Source organism: Pristiophorus japonicus, chromosome 6 (genome assembly GCF_044704955.1).
Source record: "Pristiophorus japonicus isolate sPriJap1 chromosome 6, sPriJap1.hap1, whole genome shotgun sequence".
NCBI classification, from domain to species: domain Eukaryota; kingdom Metazoa; phylum Chordata; class Chondrichthyes; family Pristiophoridae; genus Pristiophorus; species Pristiophorus japonicus.
This window is the reverse complement of record NC_091982.1, coordinates 179,236,598-179,257,130: the sequence shown is the minus strand read 5'-3', so window position 1 is coordinate 179,257,130 and position 20,533 is coordinate 179,236,598. Positions and strand designations below refer to the sequence as shown.

The 20,533-nt window shown below is 45.0% G+C and overlaps 1 protein-coding gene across 9 annotated transcripts in view; it reads right to left on the bottom strand.

The window, feature by feature from the left end:
* LOC139265895 (eukaryotic translation initiation factor 4 gamma 1-like) overlaps positions 1-20,533 on the bottom strand; it is a 131,075-nt gene that overhangs the window by 50,515 nt on the left and 60,027 nt on the right. For all 9 annotated transcript variants that reach the window (XM_070883446.1, XM_070883445.1, XM_070883449.1 and 6 more), the window contains 5 exons: positions 19,647-19,739; positions 9,911-9,992; positions 7,732-8,937; positions 1,922-2,013; positions 177-369 (listed from right to left, as the gene is read on the bottom strand). In XM_070883446.1, the coding sequence (XP_070739547.1) occupies positions 177-369; positions 1,922-2,013; positions 7,732-8,937; positions 9,911-9,992; positions 19,647-19,739 (1,666 nt within the window). The remainder of the gene's footprint in view (positions 1-176; positions 370-1,921; positions 2,014-7,731; positions 8,938-9,910; positions 9,993-19,646; positions 19,740-20,533) is intronic.

Genomic DNA, 20,533 nt, shown 5'->3' with positions numbered 1-20,533 from the left:
AGTCCATTATGTAACTGCTGGAAGAAAGTTCTGCCTGTTTTATAATTACTTAACATTTAAAAATGTCTTCCCACCCATCCTTCCCTCCAAAATTAGGTTATAAACCCAACATTTTCTGTGTTTAACATGTTTTAGTTCCAGATTTTTTTTAAAAACAAAAACTACTGCTTGCTCACCTTCTTTGTATTGATATTTTTGATCTAACAATTTAATTCCATCTGGCTTGATGTTCTCTACGTCTTGTTTATCCTCCTTCTCTTCCCAGGTTTCCTCTGGTTCGTCACGGGTAGGAGTAATTGTTTCATTCACTTCGACAGATACAGCATCAGGTTGGGCGTCAGTCTCTGCTGCAGGTTCTTTTACTTGAGACTGCAGAAAAATATTTTTGAGTACGCAATTCCTAATTTACAGTTTCAGATAATTCTGAATTACTATTGGCATCATTTAAAAGAGGCTTCTAAATATTTGCACACGTGTGTAGAACAAATTACTAATGATTAGAAAAGTGGTCAAAAACAAATGTTTGATCGGCAGCATGGCACCTGCTATAAACATGCCAAGCAGTAGGCTAGCCATCATGATGGCTGCTCTTTACAGTAATTGAAACCGGGAATCATGTAAGGAATTGTGACACACTTGTACTGCAACGGCAACTTGTCAACAGCAGGCTGCTTCTCAAAATGCAAGAAATATGCAGACTAGCACTGCAAAACAAAACTTCCAGGATACAAATCAGAAACCTATTGGGAAATGATTTGAAACGGTTTGCTAGAAATGGAAAATTAAAATAACTGGGAATTTGTATTTTTTTTTCTAGCGTGAAAAGCAGATGATCAGCTGATGGGAAAGAGAAACATGCCCCAGAGGATTCATACATCAATTCAGCTTCACCACCAAGGACTTGGGGTTTTTAAGTGATTGTTAGGAAATCTGCTCTTCTCAGTATATAAAAACACACTAAATGACAGTTCCAATAAATATCTCTACTTAGACTGGTATTTTTCACTTTCTGAATCAAAGCCAAAATAACTGCCGCCCAACAGTAATATCTTGCGGAAGTGCAAGGAAAGAAATAAAAAAATAGAACCGAATCCCAGTATGGTCAGTATTCCACCTCCTGACAGGCAATAAAATGAGATATGGGGGCATATAAAGCATCAGGTCTAGAGGTTATGTTAAAAGGAAGCAAGATGCAAATGGTCCTTGGTCCAAGTTGCTGAGACCTCATTGACTAATGTGTAGATCTTTCAAGATCATTTAGATCAGCATTTGCTTGAAATCTTGGTGCAACATGCAACCTGTTGAATTTATCCCAAGTATCAGTTTCGATGAAAAAAATGAAGAAAGCTTCAACAACATACTTGCAGCAAAAACTGCAGAATCTTGGGTCTTCAATGCAATTTTTAAATGTACAAAATATAGGTACAGGTTGCTCACCAATCCTGGACTCTTTGGTCCGGCATCATTCCCGGCAAAGGGGTGGGGGGGGGGGGGGGGGGGGGGTCGCAACCCATGTGTCCTGGGGCTGGCTGCTCCTCTTCTCCCTGCTGCCTCCGGTGTTGCATCCTTGGTCGGGTCGACAGAGAGGGAGAGAGCAGCGCGGCGGCTGACAGAGGCGCCGAAGCTGGGCATGAGAAATGCTGCGCAGTAAGTAGGCTTCTGCACAGTGCATGCGCAAAATGTGTCCGGGTCGTCGTCAGCAGCACCCAGTAAGTCTAGGGTACTGCTGACAACACTAGGGTCAACGTGACCTCCCGTGGTCCGTAAAATTCTCTGGTCCGGCACCGGTTAGGTCCCAAGGATGCCGAACTGGAGGTACAACTGTACTACCAAATGGCTCTGCCAATAGATATCTTACCCTATCTACTGTAAGCAGCATTTCTAACTTGTGCTTATCTACTTTATAAAGCAAAATATGTACCTCTTTAAAAGCATCTAGTAGATCTCCAACTGCTTCTTTCTTGTTCAAGTCCTTCATCTTCCTCTTCTTCTTTGGCACTGATACAGCTGCAGCTAAATGGAAATGTTCAGTGAACTGACAACATTGAGAAACTATCCCACACCAGTAATAGAATCAGTCCTATAAATTGGCACAGGTAATGCCTGCCTGCCCATCAAGGATCAGCATGGCCATTGCCTTAATCTTATTGTAAACAGAACGTTAACTCTCCACATTAGAACAATTAAACTTCTGTTCATGAAATTTCCAAGATGACATGTAAATTATGTGAGCTTCTTAGAATTTAGCTACGAATTGGGGTAAAGGGGAAGAAAAATAACATGGATAGTTATTTAAAATTGATAGTGTTGATAAAAATGATGTGCTGCACCTTTGGTGCCATATCATGTACAGTATAAAGTCAGTGCACAACAGTATTGGCATAAGGAAGACTTCACCCAAAATGTAGCACTATCATTTTTGTTTTGCACTATTAGAATTGCTATTGCAAAGCCTATTCTAACTTTGAATACCATTTAACCCACCTGCTTTCAATTTCTATCAAGCAAAATCAAGCCCTCCAGCTCTTTTCAATTAGTTGAAGACTTGTCAATAACCAGTGTTCCATGTTTAAGTATGTGTGTACAGGTTTTCCAACCCGATGCCACCCCACAGCAATGGTATTAGAACGATGTCTCCCTACGTGCACTGCTCCATAAATGTCAGTGGTGCAGAGGCACATAGAATGGCAACCATGATGCAATAGACGACAATTAAGTTGCATGAAGAGACAAAAAATTTGAAGTCACTGTGAAGGAGACCCCCAAATGCAGGTTGAAAAGCAAAGACAGGGTAAATAAATTGAAGGTGAAGGGACTATGAGGAATTCAAAACTGGAGGTAAGGAACCCATAATTTTTACTGGGATTTCAAAACCAAGTAATGCCACTAGTTTAATAAAATCGTACATAGCAAGTGACATTGAATCAATAAATGTCTCACACATGCTTAGAAACATAGGAACAGGGTATGCTGTTCATCCCACGAGCCTGTTCGACTTTTCATACGTGACCTGAACCCCAACTACATTTACCCACCTTTGATCCCTCAATACTCTTGCCGAACAAAAATCCAGCAATCTCAGTTTTCAAAATTTCAATTGACCCAGCATCCACAGCCTTTTGGGAACAGTTCCAGATTTCTAATACCCTTTGCAAATACCCTTTGCATGAAGCTCTCATCCATACCTTGGTTACCTCAAGATTTGACTACTCCAACGCACTCCTGGCTGGCCTCCCACATTCTACCCTCCGTAAACTTGTCACCCAAAACTCGGCAGCCCTGGTGCTAACTGGTCCCGCTCACCCATCACCCCTGTGCTCGCTGACCTACATTGGCTCCTGGTTAAGCAACGCCTCAATTTCAAAATTTTCATCCTTGTTTACAAATCCCTCCATGGCATTCTGCCCTCGAGCATCCTGGATTATAACTGCTCAGCCATCGGTGGCTGTGTCTTCAGCTGCCTGGGCCCTAAGCTCGGGAACTCCCTCCCTAAACCTCTGCATCTCTCCCTCCTTTAAGATGCTCCTTAAAACCTACCTCTGACGAAGCTTTTGGTCATCTGCTGTAATTTCTTGTGTGGCTCGATGACAAAAATTTATTTACTTTTTATTTATCATCTTGTAACACTCCCGTGAAGCGCCTTGAGATGTTTTACTACTTTAAAGGTGCTATATAAATACAAGTTGTTGTTGGATTCCACCGCCAGAGGAAATAGTTCAGCTCTACCCTATCGAACCCTTCATTTTAAACACCTCAATTAACTCATCCCTCAAACTATGAAACTCAAGGGAATACGAGTCAACTTAATGCAACCTGTCTCCTCTATTTTACCTTCAAATGCCCTGCATTATTCTGGTGAATTTGCCCTGTAGCTCCTTCAAGCTGACCAAAGCTCTATACAACTGAAGGACAACTTTCTCTCCATTATATTCCAGTCCCCTTGACATTAAGGCCAACATTTCAGTAGCATTTTTGATTACTTTGTGTACCTCTGCACTAATCTTTACTGATTTGTGCATGTGGACATCTAAATCCCTTTGCTTCTCTCAATTATTAAGTAAATATTCCAATTTAACTTTTGCAGATCCAAAGTGGATGACCTCGTACTTCCCACATTGAACTTCATATGCCGTTCTATCCACTCCATGTCACATTATAACTTTCTACTTCCATCCACACAGCTTACTGTGCCAAACTTCATGTCAACTCTATTCATTTAACCAAGTCATTGATATAAATGGTATAGATCCCTGAACACCACCACACGTGAAATCATATCAGAGAACGTTCCCTTATCCGTACTTCCCAACCAATTACCAACCTGTCATACGGTTACCTCCAACTTCATGTGTTTTCATAATCTCTTGTGCAGAACCTTATCAAATCTTTCCTGGAAAACCATAAAGACACGCCTATCCATAATGTCAGTGACTTACTCAAAAAATTCAACTAGATTAGAGAGATATGACCTACCCTTCACAAATCTGAATGGCGGCAGATTAGGAAAGGGGGAGGTGCAACGAGACCTGGGTGTCATGGTTCATCAGTCATTGAAAGTTGGCATGCATGTACAGCAGACAGTGAAGGCGGCAAATGGTATGTTGGCCTTCATAGCTAGGGGATTTGAGTATAGGAGCAGGGAAGTCTCACTGCAAGTGTACAAGGCCTTGGTGGGGCCTCACCTAGAATATTGTGTTCAGTTTTGGTTTCCTAATCTGAGGAAGGATGTTCTTGCTATTGAGGGAGTTCAGCGAAGGTTCACCGGACTGATTCCCGGGATGGCGGGACTGACATATGAGGAGAGACTGGATCAACTGGGCCTTTATACACCGGCGTTTAGAAGGATGAGAGGGGATCTCATAGAAATTTACAAGATTCTGACGGGACTGGACAGGTTAGATGCAGGAAGAATGTTTCCGATGGGGAAGTCCAGAACCAGGGGACATAGTCTTAGGATAAGGGGTAAGCCATTTAGGACTGAGATGAGGAGAAACTTCTTCACTCAGGGTTGTTAACCTGTGGAATTCCCTACTGCAGAGTGTTGTTGATGCCAGTTCATTGGATATATTCAAGAGGGAGTTAGATATGGCCCTTGCAGCTAAAGGGATCAAGGGGTATGGAGAGAAAGCAGGAAAGGAGTACTGCCATGATCTTATTGAATGGTAGTGCAGGCTCAAAGGGCAGAATGGCCTATCCCTGCACCTATTTTCTATGTTTCTAATCCATGCTGACTCACTGATCAGCTGATACTTGACTAAGTGCTCAGTCACTCTGTACACGACAACAGGTAACAGCAGCTTCCACACAACTGATCTTAAACTGACAGTCCTGTAGTTTCCTGCTTTCTCCCTCCCTCAAATAATGGAACACTTGCAATTTCCCCATCCAAAAACAATTTCCAAATTTAGAGCGCTTTGGAAAATGACTAACATTTGCAAATCCCCTACCTATTTCTTTTTTCTTAATTAAAAAACAACCACCTATAAACAAACAAACTTGCCCTGTTTCACTGTGGTGAAAACCACCAGGTCCTGGAGATTTATCACAAGTCCCTTTATTTTCATTACCTTTTTTTTGTTTATTGCATATTAAACTCAGTTTATTCCTCCACTCCCTCAACTTATTTTTAGGTTCCCCTGTACCCGTTTGTTTTCTTCATATTCCTTTTTGGACCACATTACTTTTTGTATCTTTGTTGCTTTTTATCCTGATTCACTGGATTTCCACTTTTCCTTGCAGTTATACAAGACATTTTTTTAAGCTGGATACTGTCTCATCTCATATATTGAGGATGGTTGCTTAACTGCACAAGTCAGGCTTTTGCTTGGGCGCATGTGTGGTCTTTCTTTCATACCAAATATTTCCTACTGTTGGTAAGTTTATCCATCAACGGTTCAGCCCTATATGCTTGGTTTAGGTTACATTAGAAACTAATGAAGGAAACCAATTAGCTTGATATTAGCAGAATTTAAGTAGGAAACTAATATTCCATAGCAATATTCTTATTCTGAAAAATAGTGTCTGATTATATTCCTTGCAATTCAATATTTTTTTTAGAAATGTGTATTCAACGGCATTATTGTCAGCAGTATGCTTTATAGGTCATCAGTTTGAATGACCCCAAGTGCAGTATCAATAGTTTAACATCCATGAGGTTGGTACTCTGGGGGGGAAAAAAACAAGTTCAGTCACAGCTCACTAAAACCTGAGTCACTGTCTTAGGTGATACTATTTTGGTATTCTTCCTTCTTTTCCCCTCCCGCCCCACATCTCAAACACTAGTACTGCGCTGATAAATTAAAACTCGACTTGGGTGGAGGGATGCCAACTCCATTCACTGCAAAATCAATTTAGTTTCTTTAGAATTAACTTATCCTATAGACTGTACTTTGGGTTTTCCCAGCTTTAGGTTGGCAATCATTTTAACCAAAATATGGCATCTATTTCTGAGTCATTCCTTAGTTCCAATTTTCAACTCTCCAGCCTTACTAATCAAAGAGAAAATGGTCAGAAAAAAATCAATCTCTCAGTGCTCGCCCCTCAAGCACCAAGGAATAATTTTAGATGAAGTTTACATTGCTAAAGTAGCCACAACACTGAAGACACTGATCATTACCATCCAGGACAGAGCAGTTCACTTCATGAGCCCCTGGGTTCAATATCCACCCCTTCCACCACCAGTGCACTGTGGATGCAGTACAGATAATCTACATGATGCATAAAGGTTACTTTGAGAGGACCTCCCCTCTCCTACGACCTCTACCACTGAAAAGGACAAGAGTGGTAATGTTGTGAGACCATTACCTCCCAGTCAGCCACCATCCGGACAGCCATTTACCACCACCGTCCCTTCAGCCTTGCTGAGTCACTAACTGAGTACTCCCCACTAACACACCAGAAAGACTGCAGCGGTTCAAGGATTAGGCCCACCACCACCACCTTCTTGGGGCAACTGGACATGGGCAAGAAATGTAGCCTTGCCACATTCCACATTTTAAAAATACTCTTCTTTACACTTCCAATTACTGTACCCAAATAGAACCGTTTTTTTTTTTTTAAGTGCAGAGAAACTACATACATTTGAAATATACATTTACATTCATATACCAAACAAGCATTATTCAATGAAAATTAATCCAGCCAAATCTGTTTGCCCACTAGAATCCCCTAGAATGATGTTATTGTACTGGGTTCATCATGTCGACAGATGAAGGACATGCAATGTGTCAATCCACCTTTAAAATTGCAAATCTCTACCGTTTTTAGCAATGTCACATTAGCGAAAATTAAATAAAGCTATTTTAAATTATACGGTAAACAGGTTTTGGCCTCATTTTCATTTCAACTTTTTCATCAGCATTTCTTTAAATTACAAATTATAAGATTTCGTTGAGCAAGCAGCACAACCACTTACAGAACCACTAAATTTTGGATTAAAATTAAGAGGCACTGAACAAAAAAGTGTCCAAAGGCTTATGCAGTAGAACCTCAAAGCTGACCATTACAAAAATTCTACAAAGTTCGTCATTGCAGAGCAATGTAGTGTGTTATTTTTATATAAAATGTTACATAATTGTTCACATTAATTTTGAAAATAAGTTATCTGCTACACTTACCTGAAGAATTCTAGGGAAAAAACAGTTAATCAACTACAATATTTAAACCTGCACAACACTGGTCACTACAATGACCTCTGTACTTGAACTGCTAACCAACACCTATAACTAATACCTTGCATAGGATTGTCAATAGTCTGGGATAAAGTAGCTGCTGTTGGTGAGACATCCTGTGATTGGACTTTTACAATGTCCTCCTCTTCCTTCTCCTTAGAAGGTACTAAGACTACAGCACTTTCTTCAACTTTTGTTGCTTCAGGTTCACAAATTGGGCTGATGTCAGATTCCTGCTGAGCTTCTGAAACTTCTGAATCCTGCTCTGTGGAAAGCTCTAGACCATTAGTCAACTTCAGTTCTTCAGGTTGTGCAATGGGTGAATCCGTCACAGTTTCAAGGGGGGGCACCCGTGGAGGTTCGAGGGGGGGCTCCCGCAGGGGTTCGAGGGGGGGCTCCCGCAGGGGTTCAAGGGGGGGCTCCCGCAGGGGTTCAAGGGGGGGCTCCCGCGGAGGTTCAAGGGGGGGCTCCCGCGGAGGTTCAAGGGGGGGCTCCCGCGGAGGTTCAAGGGGGGGCTCCCGCGGAGGTTCAAGGGGGGGCTCCCGCGGAGGTTCAAGGGGGGGCTCCCGCGGAGGTTCAAGGGGGGGCTCCCGCGGAGGTTCAAGGGGGGGCTCCCGCGGAGGTTCAAGGGGGGGCTCCCGCGGAGGTTCAAGGGGGGGCTCCCGCGGAGGTTCATGGGAGGGCTCCCGCGGAGGTTCAAGGGGGGGCTCCCGCGGAGGTTCAAGGGGTGGCTCCCACGGAGGTTCAAGGGGGGGCTCCCGTGGAGGTTCACAGGGGGGCTCCCGTGGAGGTTCACAGGGGGGCTCCCGTGGAGGTTCACAGGGGGGCTCCCGTGGAGGTTCAGATTCTTGACTAGGTTCATCTGCTTGTACTGGCATAACACCATTACTTTCCACTGTCAAGTCTTTTGAGCTAAATTCCTCTGCAATCACCTCCTCCTCCTCCTCTCTTTGTAGCTCTTGTACCTCCTCTGTTTCGCTTTTCTGCATTTCTTTAGTTGCAGGTGGCAAAGAAATAGGTTCTGCCAAAGGGTTCATTTCATCATCGTTATCAGGTGGTAGAGAATCTGTCACAGTCACATCACAAGAGCCTACAGTGGTTGTAGTGTCATCAGGCTCAGTGACTGGAGTTTCCAGCACTTCTTCAGGGTCTGTTAGTTTAGTGTTCATTTCAGATTTGCTTTCCACAATTTCAGGTGTAATAAATTTCTCTGTTTTGTTCAGCTCCTCTACTGATTTCGTTACCGCTGCAGGAGATTTTGGCTTATCTATTAAAATAAAGAAAAAAAAGGAATACTTACTATCAGCAACATTAAATATCTTCAAGATTATGTAACTCAAGACTATCAGAACATCATGGAGAAACATCAAGGTGGTGGACTACAGGATAGATGTGTGTCTACAATCGGTCAACAAAACAGCTCTCAAGTCTAATTACATAGGTTTATGGGGCTCACAGTAACTGGGACACCTTTCTCCACTCCCAGTTGAGCCACTGTTTCGAGCTTCTGCAGCAAATTTGACTGCTGTGAAGCATCAAGGTTTGACATTGCTGTAGCCAGGATCGCCTTCCAGCAAACAAATTGGTGGCATGGTTCTGATTTGAAATGGGCTTCGCACTTCAAAAAGTGAAGCGACCACAGAAGACAGGTTCAACAGGTGCTGTGTCAAGTCAATGACGTGGAACATCTGCGACACTCAACAACAAAAGGCACATGAATTAGTATCAGTCCTGCAGCCAAAGTAAACTCAACTCGTCGGCTGCAGTGAGCAAATGTTCTACAGAACACTGATGAAAATGGCACAAGAACTGTTCAAAATTAAAAACAATGGTATTTGCATCAAAATTGAAGATAAATCACTAAATGGCAATAAAGCAAGCTCAGAATGAGACATAGCATACTTCAAGGTTGGGGGTATGTTTAGGGTAATGGGAGATCATGACTGAGAAGGGTACAATTTATTGGAAGGGATAGTATCACCAGGTGTCCCCCAGCACGAAGTGACAGCAATACCCATTTGTGTACATCAAGACTAAATAAATTAGAAATAGTTCTTAGAATTATTGTCAAAAGTTAAATACTCGATTACTAGTTAGAAAAATGTTTGTAAGAACAAATCTCACCACCCAAAATTACTTGAAAATATACCACCTCTTTTGGTTAAATGTTTGAAAACAAATGGTTGCCACAATCTACTTTAATGTTGCATTGAGCAGCTGCTTGACCCTTTTCAACTTACCTGGTCGGATGACGACTGGCACTGGATGAGGATTTTCCCCATTAGACTGTACGGCACCACCTCCCTCCAAGCTTCCTGCAGACTGTTGAATGGAAAGGAGAGCTTTCAACGTCTAGTTTATACATACAGCCTGGGTTGTTTAGTCTTGCGTCAAAACTTCAAGATTGTGTAATTTTATACAAGATACTAAATTATTTGAGATTTAGATTGTCAAAATTATTCAGCAGACAGTTGCATATGAAAAATACTAGCAGTCTAAAGCAGTGCTGTCCAATAAAAATGGCTAAATAGCCACAGGTGCAGAGCTCAGGTGACATTTTAGCCACGCACTAATTTTAGTCGAAAACCACTTAAAACACACAATATAGCTAAATGCATTGCATATGCAAATATTTACCTAACACCTACCACCATTCAGTAACCATGGAAGTAAAGTACTCACAATGATTGAAAAATATTCAAACTCTGCTTTTCATATTTTATTAACACAAAAGGTTGACGTACACATGCATAGGCCGTGCAAATATGAGTACTGAGATACCAGACTCTGACCTTTACTGATATTTTATTAACTAATCAAAATTGCAATTAGCCACAGCTGGATTCTTAATTAGCCACATGCGGCTACTGGCTAATGCATTGGCCAATACAGGTCTAACGGTTCAGCAATATTTCAACTTTTTGGCTTTGCTGATAATGATGGGTTCTGAACATGCGCCGCAAAAAATATATACTGTGAAATTCAAGTCAGAACAATGCATCATTGCATGTCTTAAAAAAAATTATCCAGTTTGATGGCAGAACACTTCAATAATGTTAAAGCAACTCTTGGGAGCAAGACTGTAAGTTACACAGGTCAGCAACTGTATGATAAGCCAACATCAAGTGACGAATGGTTTAATCCGGTCTCCAGCATTTTGTAGCACCATTACCACTTTCAGTTTTTCCAGTTTTCTTTTGGCAGTGGTGTTCACCCTACTGAAGCAGGGGAATTCATGTAGCGCAACCATAGAGGGCTACATCTGATTAAAGCACCTTTGAGTATGGCAGAATTAGGAGTAACACCATGTCCAACACAATCACTTTCCTTTCGGGAAAAAATTCCACTTTACAAGATTATTCCAAACATCACAGGATTTGACAATGGTGGTACCACCATGTACACCGTTCCCTATTGACAAACAAATATCAAGATGCCCATGTATGAGAAAATTCAGGACATCAAACCATAGATGAAAATTGGCTGGCTGGTGCTGGCCTCATTTGGTCTGCTTTCCACCGCTGTCTTCTGCGATCAAACATAGCTCGAGTTTTTACCACTTCCTCTGCAATCTTTACCACTCATCCTGTGAAGCTGCTATTTCTTCGTTGGTGGCAGTGTTTTGAATTTCTCATGCCTAGAGGATAGGTAAAGGCTGCTTCCCATTTGGTGTTTAAAAAAAAAACTGCTCAACATTGGTTTAAATTCACCAATGAAAGCAGCCCATGCTCCAATCTTCCAGGCTAACAAGGTTCAAAATGTTTTAACCCAACTGGAAAATAAACATGTGCACAAGCAAAAAAATCATTAGCCCAGGGAATGCATAATGGGGCCCCACAGGCTATGTCTTGAACATGCCACATTATATTTTATCTCCAACTTGTAATCAATAATGGAGAAATGGAGAAAAAAATTACCTAGTAGAATCATTTAATTTAAATGATCCGTCACAGACCACAAATTTTTCTGAAGATATTTAAGGGGAACTCTTAAAACTTTCCAAATCGCAAAAGATACACTTTTATGCTGATAAGTTAATTCCCCTGACAAGGCATCATATGCCAGTGCACAAATATTGTAAAATAATTTTGAACCATAGACCGAAAAGAGCTAGGGTCAGCTGGTACAATGACACAGCTGCTATCCACTCAAACGACAATCGTATTCTTTATTTGAAATTTTTGGAAACTATAATTTTTAAATGGATTACCATTTCTTGTACATAAATCTCACATTAAAAAAGTTATTGTTGCTTATGCCAGCCCTAACAGATATTCATAGAATCATAGAAAATTATGACACCGAAGGAGGCCATTCATGTCCGTCGAAAAAGAGCTAGCCAGCCTAATCCCACCTTCCAGCACTAGGTCCGTAGCCGTCGGTCACAGTTCTTTAAGTGCACATCCAAGTACTTTTTAAATGTGGCGAGGGTTTCTGCCTCTACCACCCTTTCAAGCATTGAGTTCCAGACCCCCACCACCATCGGTGAATTTTTTTTCCCTCATTGCCCATCTAATACTTCTACCAACTACTATTTTCAAATTAGTACAAGAAATTCTATTGTCAAGTTAATACAAGAAACTGCGGAATGAAGTAAATGACCTTCAATGGTTCCAAGTCTTCTCAATTGACAGTAGAAAATACATTTAACTGGCAATAGTGATTAATTTGCATAAAAATCAATTATTCTTCACTTTTGCAAAGTTTCTGGTTCACAGGTGGCATTGAGATTTACTACTAATGTGAATAAATTGTGGCGGATTAGGCGCAAGGGACCATATGGCCTACTCCTGCTCCTAATTCTTATGTAAATATAATTCCAACTTATAGGGCCCAAGTTTCGGCCTCAGTTGCTCCTGATTTTTTGGAGCAACTGGTGTAGAACGGAGTATCTTAGAAATTCAAATTCTCGGCATTTAGTTTTGCTCCAGTTCTAGTCAGTTAGAACAGTTTCACTTTGGAACAGAATTTTTTTTTCAAATGGAGTAAGTGAAGATTTTTGTACGCTTGAAAAAACCTTGTCTACACTTTAGAAAATCAGGCGTAGGGAATGGGGGGTTTAAAGGGAAGTTTACAAACATTAAATACTTCAGTTTTACAAATAAAGAGCCATCATCAATAATAAATGATTAAAAACATCAATAAATCAATCAAAATTTTTTTTTAATCAATAAAACAAAACATTTTCTACTTACCGACTGCAGCACTGGGAGCCCTCCAACAGCTTGCTGCAATGCTCCCCCCACCAGTGTGTCTCTATCTCTCACTATCTGTCTGTCAGTGTCTGTGTTTCTGACAGCGATGGGAGGGAAGGGGGGGGAGAAAGGAGAAGGGAGAAGGGGGGGGGGGGGGGGAGGAAGAGAGAGCGAGAGAGAGCGAGAGAGAGCGAGAGAGAGCGAGAGAGAGCGAGAGAGAGCGAGAGCGAGAGAGAGCGAGAGAGAGCGAGAGCGAGAGAGAGCGAGAGAGAGCGAGCGCGAGAGAGAGCGAGCGCGAGAGAGAGCGAGCGCGAGAGAGAGCGAGCGCGAGAGAGAGCGAGCGCGAGAGAGAGCGAGCGCGAGAGAGAGCGAGCGCGAGAGAGAGCGAGCGCGAGAGAGAGCGAGCGCGAGAGAGAGCGAGCGCGAGAGAGAGCGAGCGCGAGAGAGAGCGAGCGCGAGAGAGAGCGAGCGCGAGAGAGAGCGAGCGCGAGAGAGAGCGAGCGCGAGAGAGAGCGAGCGCGAGAGAGAGCGAGCGCGAGAGAGAGCGAGCGCGAGAGAGAGCGAGCGCGAGAGAGAGCGAGCGCGAGAGAGAGCGAGCGCGAGAGAGAGCGAGCGCGAGAGAGAGCGAGCGCGAGAGAGAGCGAGCGCGAGAGAGAGCGAGCGCGAGAGAGAGCGAGCGCGAGAGAGAGCGAGCGCGAGAGAGAGCGAGCGCGAGAGAGAGCGAGCGCGCGAGAGAGCGAGCGCGCGAGAGAGAGCGAGCGCGCGAGAGAGAGAGAGAGCGCGAGAGAGAGAGAGCGCGAGAGAGAGAGAGCGCGAGAGAGAGAGAGCGCGAGAGAGAGAGAGCGCGAGAGAGAGAGAGCGCGAGAGAGAGAGAGCGCGAGAGAGAGAGAGAGCGCGAGAGAGAGAGAGAGAGCGCGAGAGAGAGAGAGAGAGAGAGAGAGAGAGAGCGAGAGAGAGAGGAGAGCGAGCGAGCGAGGAGAGCGAGCGAGAGAGGAGAGCGAGCGAGAGAGGAGAGCGAGCGAGAGAGGAGAGCGAGCGAGAGAGGAGAGCGAGCGAGAGAGGAGAGCGAGCGAGAGAGCGAGCGAGGAGAGCGAGCGAGAGAGCGAGAGAGGAGAGCAGGCGAGAGAGCGAGAGAGGAGAGCGAGCGAGAGAGAGAGGAGAGCGAGCGAGAGAGCGAGAGAGGAGAGCGAGCGAGAGAGCGAGAGAGGAGAGCGAGCGAGAGAGCGAGAGAGGAGAGCGAGCGAGAGAGAGAGCGAGAGAGAGAGCGAGAGCGAGCGAGAGCGAGCGAGAGAGCGAGAGAGAGAGCGAGAGAGAGAGCGAGAGAGAGAGCGAGAGAGAGAGCGAGAGAGAGAGCGAGAGAGAGAGCGAGAGCGAGCGAGCGAGGAGAGCGAGCGAGAGAGGAGAGCGAGCGAAAGAGGAGAGCGAGCGAAAGAGCGAGAGAGGAGAGCGAGCGAGAGCGAGAGAGGAGAGCGAGCGAGAGCGAGAGAGGAGAGCGAGCGAGAGCGAGAGAGGAGAGCGAGCGAGAGAGCGAGAGCGAGCGAGCGAGAGAAGAGAGAGCGAGAGGAGAGAGAGAGAGAGAGAGCGAGGGGAGAGAAGAGAGAGAGCGAGAGAAGAGAGAGAGAGAGAGCGAGAGAAGAGAGAGAGAGAGCGAGAGCGAGAGAAGAGAGAGAGAGCGAGAGAAGAGAGAGCGAGCGAGAGAAGAGAGAGCGAGCGAGAGAAGAGAGAGCGAGCGAGAGAAGAGAGCGAGAGGAGAGAGAGCGAGAGGAGAGAGAGCGAGAGGAGAGAGAGCGAGAGGAGAGAGAGCGCGAGAGGAGAGAGAGCGCGAGAGGAGAGAGAGCGCGAGAAGAGCGAGAAGAGCGAGAGAAGAGCGAGAGAAGAGCGAGAGAAGAGCGAAAGAGCGAGAGGAGCGCGAGAGCGCGAGAGAGAGAGCGAGAGAGAGCGAGAGAAGAGAGAGCGAGAGAAGAGAGAGCGAGAGAAGAGAGAGCGAGAGAAGAGAGAGCGAGAGAAGAGAGAGCGAGCGAGAGAAGAGAGAGCGAGCGAGAGAAGAGAGAGCGAGAGAAGAGAGAGCGAGAGAAGAGAGAGCGAGAGAAGAGAGAGCGAGAGAAGAGCGAGAGAGAGAGCGAGAGAGAGAGCGAGAGAGAGCGAGAGAGAGAGCGAGAGAGAGAGCGAGAGAGAGAGCGAGAGAGAGAGCGAGAGAGAGAGCGAGAGAGAGAGCGAGAGAGAGAGCGAGAGAGAGAGCGAGAGAGAGAGCGAGAGAGAGAGCGAGAGAGAGAGCGAGAGAGAGAGCGAGAGAGAGAGCGAGAGAGAGAGCGAGAGAGAGAGCGAGAGAGAGAGCGAGAGAGAGAGCGAGAGAGAGAGCGAGAGAGAGAGAGAGAGCGAGAGCGAGAGAGAGAGCGAGAGAGCGAGCGAGAGAGCGAGCGAGAGAGAGAACGAGAGAGAGAGCGAGAGAGAGAGCGAGAGAGAGAGCGAGAGAGAGAGCGAGAGAGAGAGCGAGAGAGAGAGCGAGAGAGAGAGCGAGAGAGAGAGCGAGAGAGAGAGCGAGAGAGAGAGCGAGAGAGAGAGCGAGAGAGAGAGCGAGAGAGAGCGAGAGAGAGAGCGAGAGAGAAGAGCGAGAGAAGAGAGAGAGAGCGAGAGAAGAGAGAGAGCGAGAGAAGAGAGAGCGAGCGAGAGAAGAGAGAGCGAGCGAGAGAAGAGAGAGCGAGCGAGAGAAGAGAGAGCGAGCGAGAGAAGAGAGAGCGAGAGGAGAGAGAGAGAGAGCGAGAGAGAGCGAGAGAAGAGCGAGAGAAGAGCGAGAGAAGAGCGAAAGAGCGAGAGGTGCGCGAGAGCGAGCGAGAGAGCGCGAGAGAGAGAGCGAGAGCGAGCGAGAGAGAGCGAGAGAAGAGAGAGCGAGAGAAGAGAGAGCGAGAGAAGAGAGAGCGAGCGAGAGAAGAGAGAGCGAGCGAGAGAAGAGAGAGCGAGCGAGAGAAGAGAGAGCGAGCGAGAGAAGAGAGAGCGAGCGAGCGAGAGCGCGAGCGAGCGAGAGAGCCGAGCGAGAGAGCCGAGCGAGAGAGCGAGCGAGAGAGCGAGCGAGAGAGCGAGCGAGAGAGCGAGCGAGAGAGAGAGCGAGAGAGAGAGCGAGAGAGAGAGCGAGAGAGAGAGCGAGAGAGAGAGCGAGAGAGAGAGCGAGAGAGAGAGCGAGAGAGAGAGCGAGAGAGAGAGCGAGAGAGAGAGCGAGAGAGAGAGCGAGAGAGAGAGCGAGAGAGAGAGCGAGAGAGAGAGCGAGAGAGAGAGCGAGAGAGAGAGCGAGAGAGAGAGCGAGAGAGAGAGCGAGAGAGAGAGCGAGAGAGCGAGAGAGAGAGCGAGAGAGGAGGAGGAAGAGGAGAAGGGGGGGGAAGGAGGAGGAGAAGGGGGGGGAAGGAGAAGGAGAAGGGGGGGGAAGGAGAAGGAGAAGGAGAAGGGGGGGGAAGGAGAAGGAGAAGAGGGGGGAGGGGAAAGGAGAAGGAGAGGGGGGGGGGGGGAAGAGAAGAGGAGAGGAGAGGAGAGAAGGGGAAGGGGGGGCTGAACGGGCTGGGCCCGGCCCAAGACTTCAGGCAGGGCCGGTCCCCAGCACCAGATTTACAGGTAGGTGGCGTTGGTTGGGTCAGGTCCGGGGTCGGGTCAGGGGGAGCGCGGATCGGGGTCGGGAGCACGGGTCGGTTCGTGTCGGGGGGAGGGAGGTCAGGTTGGGTCGGGTCGAGGGGTGGTGGTGGGAGAGAGGTCAGTCGGTTCGGTTTGGGTCGGTTCGGGGAGGGGGGGGTTGAGGGAGAGAGGGGTCAGGTCGGGGGGAGCGCGGGTCGGGCCCAGTCCGGGGAGGGTGGGGGAGTCGAGTCGGGTCGGGAGGAAGCAGGAGCTGGGCGTGGAAGGCAGCCTTATTCACACAGCCCCAGTGAGGCTATTCGGCCAGGGCTAGGGGCTGCGTGCTTCACAGTTTTGGGCGCCTGGAGCTACTGCACATGCGTGCCCACTGTAACGCGCATGTGCAGAGGTCCCGGCACTGTTTTCAGCGCAGGGACCTAGCTCCGCCCCCAACTGCTTGTGCTGCGCCGCGCCGCGCCAGGCTCAAGAGGACCAGCAGGGAGCCGGAGAATCTGGAAGTTTTTTTTCAGCGCACTTTGTGGTGCGAAAAATGGGCGTTCAGGTTGGGGCTGCGCCGTTCTAGGCGCGGCCCGAAACTTGAGCCCATAAAGTGAGGGGCCAGGGTTAAAATGAAGGAACCAACTAGCTCTTAAACTACTTGTACATGGGCCATTAACTGAAGGAGGAAATAAGGCCAAAGCTACACAATACTATGCTATACTTATTCAAGGGACACAACTGTCTTGTCATTATTGCCCATAGGTTCCTCCCATCCAGATTCTTCTTGTGGCTATCAGCATAAAGAAGTTTTTCCTCAGAGCCTTGGATCTCTCACACAGAACTTGAGAAACAATGATTATATAAAACCATATTCAGATCCCACAGTATGGATCTCCAATAGGGAACTGTGGAAAACTGCCATATTGACATGCAGTGACTTTAATCTGTTCAGATTTAAAGCAGTTGCATGTACACCAAATTGAAGAAACTACAAATTGATTATAGTATTATACAGGTATTTGAGTAAAATCTTTCCATACAGCCTTTAAAATCTCAATTTCAAAAAAGTCCATCATTATTTAAGAGTCAACATCTCAACAGAATCAAGAAATGTGCTGCCATGAGACTGAGTTACAAGACCTTTGCTTTGCTATGAGGTAGTAATTCAAGAATTCAAAACAGTTGAATGAAAGGGGAAGAGCAGAAATAGCAGCATCTTGACCCATGTGTTTTTTTTTCAGGGTGGATTGGTAGAAAGCGAGAGAAAAAAAAAAGGACTTGCCATATTATCTACTCAAAGACCAATTGATAGGAAGGTTGACATTTGTAAATACTGAATGAGGAGCACCATTTTTAACTCGAGCAGCATTGTCAGGTTGATAAGAGTCCATATATAACCATAGTTCAACTTGTAAGCGGCCTCAAAATGTATGACAGTGCAATACAGCGGCGCTGCTGTAGCTTGCAACGTGACAGATGCAATTTGTAAACTAATAATGAAGTTGAAAATTGAAGTTTGGTCTTGTCCATGCTTTGACAGAGGAAGACATTAAGGTCCATTGTGCGAAGGGCTTCAGTTGGAGATCTCAAGCAATGCCATGCCATCAAAATTACTCATTAGACAAAGAGAGGCTTGCACTATACTTTCATCTGGAATCAACCCTGGGGTAAGTCATAAAACCAAGGTCACTGGGAACCAAATACCAGCGAGCATTAGTTTCCCAAGAAGAATACTCTCTCATCAGAGCTGTTAAACCCATAATGAGGCAGCTAGAGAGGCTCATTTGTTAAATACCTTAGGAACAGACATGGAATCTGAGACTCTTCCTATAGACATGGAATCTGAGAATCTTCCTGTGTTCTGGTTGAGTCATTAAGTGCTAGCCAGTCTGATGACATAATGCCTGAACATGAAGGTGGCAAACCTGTTGAATGTCAGAGTCAGATGCTTCCAAGGCAGAAGAGCTGGACAAGGAGGCCTGCAATTAAGACTATGGTCAGACTTTTTGGATATTTACTCGTTAGCATCAAAAGAATTATGATTATAATGCTAACAGCTATGACACCAAAGTATCATTCCAACGTTACAGCAGTGACTACACTTCAAAAGTAGTGGCTGTAAAGCAGTTTGGGACAACCTGAGGTTGTGAAAGACACTATATAAATACAAGTCTTTCTAATTTTTATGAGACCAACAGCATTTTAATAGATCTGAATGCTACAAACCCAGAGCTGGAACACAGCAAGGAGAAACACTTAGATGCTATCTGGCATTGTCAGAATAGGATACCAAGAATAGAAATTAGCAACAGTCAATTGAAAAGACTTAGTGATTCCCTTAACCTGCCCTAAGCAACAATGTTGCACGAGAACAGCATCCCACTTCAAAATCTGTGGAACAAGAGCAAGGCATTGCACGTGACCACAGTCCCTACATGTGCCAGAGGAACTGGAAGTAGGGGCAGACAGTCAACTTTTATTTAATGAGTGCTTGTTTGGAAAAATTGCATTTAAGTGATCAAGTATTACATAACATCTTTGCTGTTGTGGATGGTGACACAGAATTATTGTTTTAGTTGGAAATATGAAAACAAAGCGACAACTCGCAGGAAGGGTTCCCTTTTTATCCAATGTGGGAGAGTAAATGAAAAGGCTAAAGCTCAGTTCTCAAACTTCAAGAACCACTCCCTATTGGTACCCATGGCTTATCTTTGTTAGTGGCTGATGCAAAATGAAACACAAAATCCAAAGTGATAACCAACAAATTTCCAACTATGCAACAGTGCAAATGATGTAGCAAGATCAAGAACAATTATAGAACGCAAAGCATTTTGTGAGGATACAGTCAGTAACGTAGTGTGCGAGAAGTCACAGTTGTCACATAATCCACAAATATCAAAAAAGATGCTATTTGCCAGAATAATTTTTTTTTTTAAATGGAAAGATCTACATTTGTTTCACAATCTGAGGATTTCATACATTAAAGTCAATAAAAGCATAATATAGCATGTGGGGTGCTGAACAGTGCACAGCCAAATATCAAGTTATGTTTGTGGTATGCTTTTAATGCTTCTACCATTTATAGACTTTAAAAAAAAAAGTAAAATAAGGCCAGAACAGTAGAAAACAAACATAACCAGTTTCTGCAATTAGGACAGTAAGTGCAAGGACCCAGCATACTACTTGCCTGTGGGGGTGTTGGCGTAGAGCCTGATCGCCCTCCAGACATAATTTCTTCCGTGATGTCTTTTCCACCCTGGTTTGGATCCCTTATCCGGATCTAATAAGTAAAATATCCACAAAATAGATAGGTCAAACAAGCAATTTCCTTCCTTCAACATAGTTCTCTTCATTGTTTGAGTAAGACCCATCTTCTGCATACAAAAGGACACCAATGGGAGAATAAAGAATCTATTAGTTTGAGAACTTTACTTCACTTTGCTTGATCTCCCCACAAGTGGTCTTGTTTTAGCCTTCCTTCAATGCTCTGACAGACACTGGGAGGAAAGACAAAGGGATAGATTGAGAAAAGAAACAGTTTAACCATCTCCAATAATTCAAGTTAGTGAAAAAGAGGGGAAAGGAGGGAGGGGGCTCTGTATTTGTAGTGTGAGTTTCAAAGAAAGAAAGCCATACCATAAATAAATACTTCCACATTTATTTCTATCCATCCAACAACAAAAAAAATGGATGATCGTACGAAACAGTTACAGTACAAGAAACAGGTAATAAGACCAGTTTAGAAAACAGACACTAAGCTTACGCTAAGCAGACATCCACACATTGAGAGCAATGGATACTGCATTATGTAGCTACCTTTAAGTCTACAATTGTTTTTACCTTCGTGAGTATTCATTCTGTTCCACCAATTCATTTTTAAGCATTCTACAACCCATACCACAATACGCTCTTTGGAGACAGACTATGTAAAGCCTTCCTGTCAGCCTTTAGTTCTAGCTTTATAATGTGCTTGAGTTCACCAATGCTGTGCAATTTATATTCAATCTATTGAAGGCATGTTTGTCTTGTTCCTTCAAAATTTCCATGTATATTGCCATTATTTGTTGCTGACAT